The sequence below is a fragment of the Nasonia vitripennis genome, chromosome 2 (genome assembly GCF_009193385.2).
Source record: "Nasonia vitripennis strain AsymCx chromosome 2, Nvit_psr_1.1, whole genome shotgun sequence".
NCBI lineage: Eukaryota > Metazoa > Arthropoda > Insecta > Hymenoptera > Pteromalidae > Nasonia > Nasonia vitripennis.
The window spans coordinates 5941109-5950813 of record NC_045758.1 but is presented as its reverse complement, the minus strand read 5'-3'; the positions used below and the strand labels follow the sequence as shown (position 1 = coordinate 5950813).

Below are 9705 nucleotides of genomic sequence, written 5' to 3'. Positions count from 1 at the left end.
ACTAAGAATGAGGAACGCTGCACGCTCATCAAGTGTAATAAAGACTCACCTGATGTTAGGTCTTAACAAGGCTCAATGGTAGCCATTAGTGAATGCTGCTGGTATCAGAGGACCCTAGAACAGGACGTAAATAGGATTTAACGAATATCCAGTCTGCTGTTTACAAAAATAATGGATCGGCAAACACCGAAGTAAAGGTAAAGAAAAATGATAATGGAAAGTAAATTTGAAAAATCTCGCTTCAACTACTAACAGCGCAAATATTTTATTAGAAGAAACGTATTGGTACGATTGTTTGAAAAAAATTATAACACGAATATTAGCATCGAACATTTGAATACTCTTTTAATAACTCGCATTTCAAATTACAATGTTATTCGCTTGAAAATCTCTCGATCTACAATGTTTTTAAGGGCACAGCACGAACAGTATCATCAAGTGACCATCGATTCCCATTTACAAAATTAATTTCGATGCTCAGATTACAATCTCATTTAATCTCTCCCTCGAAACACAATTACCCTCATATAGGTAGCTGAATTTTATCCACTCGTTTTCGAGCCTTCCATTTTATTTGAAGATAAGAAAAAAGTAACAACGATTTCAGCAATAAAGGAAAAAAATCAGTAAATCTCGGTGAGTCGAGGCCCATTATCACATCAGCTGCTGCTGCAACGAGCATCAGAGAGAGGAACAGCGAGTAGGCACGAGACTACTCGTGACTAATGGAAGTGCAGCCCCGTTGACAGTCGAATGATTCGTCAATGAAGCACGAGACAGAGAAGAAAAGCACGGGGCGCACCCCTTAGGGGCTGCTCTCGCTCTCGTTATCTGGGAGAGAGGGTGAGGTTCGAGGGGGTTGTTCGCGTGCATGACGACGAGCCGGGGAATCAAAATCGTTCCACCCGCCGCGTGTGTACGTGCATTATGACGACGCTTTTCCTTCATTTCTAGTTCTGATTATTATTTCAATACCCGCTGCTGTGCGAGAATTCATTACGGCTACCGCTCGAATTTCTGAACCATGGGATGCAAGGGGTAATGCGGGTGAATGCATTGATTCCAAAATTTAAAGTTGATTAATTGCCTTTATGTTAAAATTTTGAAACTAGGAACGTTATGATACCAGGGTCTGGTCTGTCTCGACTGGTTCTACTGAAAAGTTCATAAGCTTTTTTCTGATACCTTTTCAAAGTAAAACTATTTATTGATTAATTTGTACTTTGTCTCGTTGCAAACTTACGGGACTGTAATTAAGCGGAGCGCGTGACACGGCGATCGCTGGGAACGCGGTGGTGGGCGGCTGTGGACTGGCCGCCGCCTGGACGTAGCTGGCCACTGCCGAATCTGCTGCTGCTGCTGCCGCGGCTACGGCCGCGTTCGAACTGTACATATCGATGGGCCCAGGCGAGTTAGCCGCAGGGAAGGAGCGGCCCTGGGGTCCGCCATGACCACCAGCACCGTGCGGCGACGCTGGTGGGAAGCCGGCCTGTGCTGCTGCTTGGTAGTTGTTCATCACTGGAAAGATAATCACATTAGTTTTGTGTTGAAAATTTCAAATTATTCTTATCAAAGTCAGTGTGAAAAATAGGTTATCAGGTATTTTTTTTTAGAAATTCTTTATGTGATGTGTGTGTGTGTGTGTGTGACCTATCTTTATCGTGATAAAATTTAGTCAAATATATTTCAAAGGTTTTTCCGATGCGATCATTTTGCCGACTATTTCGGAATTTCACAGCAAGAGGATAGAGGAGTTTTCAGGTCAAAGGATTTTAATATAGTGATAGAACATTCATTTCGAAAGTGTAATAGTGGTGGAAATTTTTTACAAACCGCTTGTGTATACGAAAATGTTTTAGACATTACATGGACAAAAAAGTGGGCATTTATTGCTCATCTTTTATGTAGGTGGTATATGAGCAATAACTATAGACAGACAAATTGTAACCAATCCGTGAATGCACGCGCGTTTTTTATGCAAAAAATAATATACCATCAGGACACAAAAGGTTCGATTTACGGAGACACAAAAGAATCAGAGTAGTTGCTTCAAATCGAAACGTAGGTGCATTAAACAAACGTTCTTTCAGGTGTTAATTTAAGAATTGGGTTACCAGTGAACATCCTCGGGCAGCGCAGTCGTGTTAATTAAAGCAATGGATTCGTTAGTTAAATCAGCTTTCCAATAAGTCAGCTGGCCGAAGAAAATAAAACCTCGACTTTCCCAGTGAAAAAGTCGACTATCACAAATTCCCTACAAAAAATCTCCACTACCGTGACACTCGATACTTAAAAGACAACGAAGGACGTAGCACAGTGATGCACGCGGAAAGGGCGGAAGTTTACGATATATAGAGAAGAACGAGGAGGGTTGAGGAGAGTATACTACGCGGACACCGGAGAGTGGAGAAAGGGACGAAACGAAGCGCGGCTATATGCGATCGATGGCAAACCGATCGTCGCTTCGCGCACAATCTAAAAACCCATTCGGCTTTTAAACTCTTGGACAATGTCGAGCCGGTTACAAAGTTTTCTGCCGATGCGCTGCAGAGGGGGCGGACTACGACTACGAGGACGGGACACACAAAGTCTCTTGGGCGAAGCAGCACAGCTCGAGAAGGAGGGGAATCGGAAAGGTGGCGGTGGCGCGATTCAAAAGTTTGATTTATTTGAGAGGAGATTGCGGCGGCATGGGAAAGTCTAAGGGCGGATCGAGGAGAAGACTACCGCGGATGGGGCGAGGCGATGCGATGCGAGGAAAGAGAGAGAGAGAGAGAGAGAGAGAGAGAGAGAGAGAGAGAAAGAGAGAAAGAGGCTTTATCGGAAAGCTTGCGAGGCCAACCCATATGCACGACCCTGGAATCCGGTAGTGTAGCGAGAGCTTCTTTTCTCCGAGCGGTCACGGTTTGAGAGGCTTTTTTGCCCGGTCGTATTTAAGTACTTCTCGATCCCGCTCGTAAATTACACGGCTCTGCGCTTTAAAATCGAAATGTTTTCGACGGATCGATTATACGCTTGTTTGTCGTTTGAGTGGCTTTTCTGTCGAGTCGATGATTCATGAGTTTATGAAGTTTTGGTGCGACGCAGGCTGCTGGTGCCTCGTGAATTTTAATGTTATTTACTTTTTTCATTCGATCGAATTTCCTTTTTGGAGATTGCTCTTCTATTTGATTTATGAATTTCATTTTTTCTCTTTTTTTTCGCACAGTGAATTTCGCTGCGTTCATTATAAGTCAGGAAGAGATGGAGGAGAGAAATAGAATGAGCTGTTATAACAATGGAAAAATTCGGTCACACTCTCTTTTCACAGTGGGTAACACAACAATGGGAACAAAAAGATTTAGCTGCGCAATCAAACAAATCATGTAAAAAAGAGAGAAAGAGAGAGAGAGAGAGAGAGAGAGAGAGAGAGAGAGAGAGAGAGAGAGAGAGAGAGAAGAATGCAACGTACCAGAAAGAGCTTGCGTGAGCAAGGGTGTGTTGTTGTTCGGGGTGAGCTGTCCGTTGGTAAGATCCACTGAAACACAAAACTCTGATCACAATGCTTCCCCGACTTGATTTCTTTCTTTCCCGAATTGCAAATCTCATTGTTCAAAAATTCATTTTAACCCAAACTTTATTAATCATTAATATCTTGTTGAAATAAAAGAAAAAAAGGACAGCGTGATCAAATGAATCATTAACAAAACTAACAAAATCAACAATTAGAAGGTACACGCATTCACGCTCGTCCAATGTGTTGCAGATGATGAGTGTTCAAGCTGTAGCGAGTTGTTTCGTCAACTTTAGATCGGCAAATGCGTATGAATTTACTTGATAAAAGTACGATTCTACCAGAAACGCGGCGTATGAGCGATTTCCCGAGTGTCATGATGATGTGACCGAGGTTAGTCCATGATTAAGCGTATATAAATAAATGCACAGTGTTTGTGTATAATATATTTCTGGAGTACGCAGAGTGAGAGAAATCGTTCTCGAATCTCTAAAGAGTGTCACTGGCTCGAGTATGTGTCAGTCTTCATACATTTCTTCCGCAGCACAGTGTGTTGGACGTGCCGTATCGGTGGCACCGAATATGCGCGAGCCTCGCTTCCACTTCCGCGCTAGCACGGTAATACTCTTGATATTAATAAAGAACGATGCTAATAATAACGTTGGCAGATGGGCGTGGCGGATGGTTATTAACGCAAGGAAAAACTGGCACGGTGGAATTTAATTCGGTACGCGGTATGTTAATATACTTGGAAATCGTTAACTCAACCATTGTAGATTTGCAGTTTAACAAACAGTGTCTTTAAAAGTATAGGAAAAAAATCTCTCATGCAACGGAGTATGATTACAATACCGCGTGCATCAAAAGGTATTAAAAACTACTTTATCTAGTACTGGCACTGGGAGAGCACGTATTTCGAGATGTAAATCAGAAAACATAAGTAAAACGGAAGCTCTCAAAACCAAATCACAACTCGCGCGCTTGCCCATAAACGCTCGTGTCGCTTACATGCGAACAAATGTGTTCTCGTGAAAATAAACGGCCGTTGTTCCACACGGGTCGCATAATTTACGCGGCGAAACGAATCGAGGAAAAATCGCTATAATTCGCGATTCGCATACACACAGGTCAGCGATATATAGGCACTTGACGCAGTCGGAAGTCGAAAATCGAATGTTGCTACGGGCGAATAGTCGTAACCAGGGGAGGGCAACAGCAGCAGCAGCAGCGGTAAATTTCAATGGGACGGGAATTGCGGCCCTGGATGGAGGCTCGATAAATGAGGTGTCATCGCGGCCTGACGATGACAATCGACGATAAATAGAACGTAATATGATTCTCGGATACGCCGCGAGCGAGTTGCTTCTTTTACGATATCGCTCGCGTCGATCGCTCCCCTTCTATCTCCATCTCTCTCAGCGGTGATGGCGGCGGCTCGATATTACGGCTCTATTTCGAGAGAGGGTTTGACGGGCATAAGCGCCGCCGGTGAAATATACGCGCGTATGAATGAGCGGAAGAGGGCCGCGGGCGCGTCGTATATTTAAGTATCTGGTTTAATGGGATGGGGAGAGGGACGATAATCGATCGGCCGATTTCGAGCCGGCCGACGAAATTGATTCCGGTAGTCCTTGTGACAATAACGAGACTCGAGCGGGGGAAGTTCGAAAAGTAAAAAGGATATAGAGAGCCGCGCAAGTCGAGAGTTTAATTTAACGATATTGGATATGACGCGCGGGCTGCGGACTATTTATACGAAAAAGTTAGTTGCGGCATACCGCATATACCCGCGGAAATAGACCGGATGCGAGCGATCACTTGATAACCCGATAACCGGCTAAGATAAATTGATTCGCGTCATCTTCACATTCTTGTCGTCGCCAAAGACGTTTTTCTCGCTCCTCTTCTCTCTCTTTCACCCCGCGAGATATATATACACGCATATACGAGTTTATATATCGGCCGTGGCGGGTATAGCAGAGGGATGTAGGCCAAGAGTTCATCTATTTCGAGAGTGCGCTGTGCATCTCGCGAGCCCGCTCGCGACTGACGTAAAAGCGATCGAGACACCGGATAAGGACGGGGCGAATATAAGCGAAATCCTGCGGAGTAAGGCTTCCGCGCTGACTTCTAGACGAGGTTGTACATATAGGCATTGGCTGCACGCGGCAGGAGGGAAATGCGTCTTCGAGAGGGGCAAAGAAAGAGAGAGAGAGAGAGAGCCGTATACACACGCTATACCAGGAATATTCTTATCCGGAAAATCTCTGGAGACGCGCCGACGCTCGCTGACTGCGCAACTGTACTGCCTTTGCCTTGCTCTTTCTCTCTCCGATTTCCGCCGAATTCGCGCCGCGAAACCCTTGATCTTTCGAGCTCCCATCCGCGAAGATTACGGCGCGACGCTACCGAACAGGGAAATTTTTCCTTTGGAAATGTCGAAGCTGGGCCGCGGGCTCCATGTGCGAGAGAGCTCGCGCGACTTTTTTATTGCCGAGGATTTGTATCGAGAGACGAGAGGGTCTTCGAAATGTAAATTTTCTTTTTCTGCCCGCTTTGAATAAGAATCGCGAGATCTCATTAGGGCGGGCTGCTGCGATCGCTTTGAAATTCATGTACACATACAGCGGTTTGTAAACATTTCGATAACTCAAGCTTCATGCTCTCTTGTTTTCTTTTCAGGACTGCATCGGACAACACATTGGACTGACTTTGTAAGCGAGTAAATTATTGTTATTATTCAAACAAAATATCATTTTAGTTAGTATTGGCAATCAAACTGAAAAAAAAATTAAAGATGTTCTTGATTGTGAAATATATTATTGATATAGTAAAAGAAAAAATTCAATATTAATCGACGGTATATGTAGCCTATAAATTATGCTACGCACTCACACTCACACGCAGCATGTATATTAATCAACATTATTACATAAAATATATGTTAGGTTATAAAAAATTCTATGCTACACGTTAATGTTCAAGATGAAAATATCCATCTTCTAATCTAATTATTTCACTAGCGCTATGTATGTAATATAATATAATATCAACAGCGTATATGTAATCTGATTAATAATCTTATCACAAAATGTTGAGTATCTTACTATGCCTATATGAGTTATTAATGAAACAAGTGTATATACTATTATTATTGTTATATAATAGTCAGGTGCTTGCTTATAAACTTTTAAATATCGAAACGTATCATTATGATATATACAATTAGTCTTCAAAAAAGTACACACACGACACTCATAATAATAAAACATATTATTCGTTTTAAGTATATCGCAACTATCTACGTTATATAAATATGTACTATTCTACGAAAAAAAATAAAAATAATCTATATTTCTAATCGCCACTATAAACTCGACGACACCGCCGGATGATTCTTATACATGGCAAAATCCGGCGATATCGTAACTATATTACTAGCGCGTCACTGCTAATCTGACGCTCTGTCACTACTGCTTATTTTATTATTAATATTAAATATTGATTAATCTATGATAATGATAATAAACATGGTATAATGTGATAAAAACACGTTACGAATATGGTTCAATTGATATTACCTAAGACGTTGTGTGGTATATACTTTACAGATAACGAATAACTGTGTCACACTATAAACCTAACTTCTCTAAGTTTTAACTGCTCGTGTACACTTTTACAGAAAAGGTAAGTCAAACAGTAAGAAGTATGCGTGTATATAATAATGATATTGTAATCTACGATCACGTTCTAGTACAAAAAATGATAAACTATTGTATAAACTTTGCAGATGTATGCATGATAATAACAATATAATAATATAGTAATAATAATCGACCTCTACGAACCGAACTACGGACTTTCGTCTCTCCGCAGGACGATTCAGAGATATGTATCAAGCTAGAGGAAGATTAGGCAGTGGACTTGATAATGGAGATGCGGGGGCTTACAAAATTTTCAATCTACAGTTGCTTTGTACTCGGGTAACAAAAGGAAATTCATTAGTGTGTATAATAATCAAGTAGCCCAATTGAGTGCACAAAGTGTGATCGTATACGTCATGAGTTATCAAATTTCATGTTAATAATCAAGCTATAATACTTCAGATTCAATACAAAATATGTGAGTCTACTGCACAAAAACTGGTGAGATTCATTGATGATCACCATTAAGTCAGTTAATTGAAGCGAAAAATGCTTGCATGTGATGCAAGTTGCGTCAATTTTTCATACGTTACTTCAGAATTAATACTTTTATTCATTGAATTTCATTTCATGTGTATAATTCAGAGATAAGTCAATATCTCGATAAATCGTCCCACGGATAAAACACTATTCTCTATAAATAAACACAGTGTACACGACGTCGTTTCTAAGAGACAGTAGGTTTAGGTAGATGGTAGATTACTCGCCCCTAGTTGATACTGCTTCTTCGTGACGGTAGTCTTCGTCATCTCTTTGGCCTAAGTTTTCCCAGTTGAGTGCGAATCTCTTCGTTGCTTACGACACTCAAGGTGGACTTTGCCTTTTACAATTTTTCAGATTTTCTTTTCAATACTAAAGGAGGATTTGGCAACATACAAAACGAGGCTAGTATAGCCTTAAAAACGATTTTCGGGGCAAATTCCTAAACTACGTATACATGTATCAAAATTAATTTTTATAACAAAAAAATCAGTCAGAAAATAATAAAGAAAACAAAGAATCAAATATTTGAAGGTTAAAATAGCAAGTTACAAGTTTTGCAAGTCCCAAAGTTAAATAAGTTTTTTCTCAAAGGCGGCCATAGGACAAAACAAAATGTTGACAAGTTTTCAAAGAAACGTTCTTTTATACATGAGCTAGACAATCATTCAACATCAGTTTAATATACTCGCACTCAAACGCGAAAAGTTTTTATACATGGTTTCGAGTCCTAACACTACTGTTTAAATCTCTGTTAAAACATCAAATTTTAAACATTTCTACGATAATTTTACCCTATCTCTATTGTATTCGAAAGGATTTCAAGTTTTTCCGCGTGAGCTTACTCTATGACACGACTGAACAAAGGAAGACCAATGACTCGATCGGCTAAGCACTTAGGGTGCTTTGTCAAGCTGACTCTAATGCGTCCTACGTTCCGGGTAGAATTGGTCTCTCGACAAAATGAAGCCTGGCGTGCGTTCCGAGTATATATAAAACCGGCAACGGCGTGGCAAGTATTACATACAAAAATCCTTTCGCCGTTCGGAATCGAAGAAATGGCAGGAAAAGACGATTTCACGGTCCAGTCACCGAGAAGATACGCTGCCGCCGCGTCGCGAGTCGCGAAGAAAAAAGACTCGCCGGAGAAAGAAAGCACGGGTTTGTGTGACTCGGCTCGAAGTATTCCCGTTTTCCTACTCTCCTTTCGCGTTCGTTGTTGTACCTCCGGAAGAGCGGACGGGGAAGGTAAGAAGAAGAATGCACTAAAGGTTATTTCAGTTTCAATAGACTTAAAAACTACTACCTTTTACATTTTACCGTGCTTTGTGCGCGACATCATATGAACGAGCATTCGGGAGGGTACTCATTGTGCGCGACATCGTCGAGTTTTCATTGCTCTCGCTAGGCAATGGAAAAGTCGCGCGACCCGAGCAAGACTTCCCGATAAAATCGAATAAGTTTCGACGATCGTGCTTTTGGGGGATAATAGGGTGAGAGGGATAAGGGGTAACGTTGATTCTTCTGCCAAATGTTGTGTATAATCGAAATGATGCTACAAGAGATACGAGTTGCAGGTTTAAGAATGATGATCGAAGTTAGACTCCTGATCGAAAATAATCGAAATTCCATTGAGGAATTATTCAGATAATTCTATTGGAGTTATTGCTACTGAGAATTGATGAGAGAAAGGAAAAACGCGATTGAATATAAGGGACTGGATGACTTTAATTTTCTAGAGTAAAAAACTATGAAGATGCTTACTTGAAGTATTTTGCTCTTCTCGATGAACATTTTATTCTTCTTCTTTGAAATTGTTACTGGCTATTATATTATTTTACAATTTCTAGTAACGATCAGAAAGATGCAATAATGCTAGTAGTTGGCGTTCTGAATCCTAAAGCATTCCATAATGATTCATACCGATGAGACAAATTCCAAACTATGATTTAATTTCTATATGGATATACTTTGTAACGGAACATCTAGTAATAGTAATGGAAGTTCGTATCCAGTTGCATGTAACAC

The 9705-nt window shown here is 41.0% G+C and overlaps 1 protein-coding gene across 17 annotated transcripts in view; it reads right to left on the bottom strand.

Moving 5' to 3' along the window:
* Nucleotides 1–9705, bottom strand: part of LOC100122401 (RNA-binding protein Musashi homolog Rbp6) — a 542632-nt gene that overhangs the window by 11765 nt on the left and 521162 nt on the right. For 13 of the 17 annotated variants that reach the window (XM_016981711.2, XM_016981715.2, XM_016981713.2 and 10 more), the window contains 3 exons: nt 3452–3517; nt 1244–1518; nt 50–114 (listed from right to left, as the gene is read on the bottom strand). In XM_016981711.2, the coding sequence (XP_016837200.1) occupies nt 73–114; nt 1244–1518; nt 3452–3517 (383 nt within the window). In that variant the 3' untranslated portion in view covers nt 50–72. The remainder of the gene's footprint in view (nt 1–49; nt 115–1243; nt 1519–3451; nt 3518–9705) is intronic. The other 4 variants (XM_016981718.2, XM_031923214.1, XM_032596996.1 and 1 more) reach the window with 1 other exon arrangement.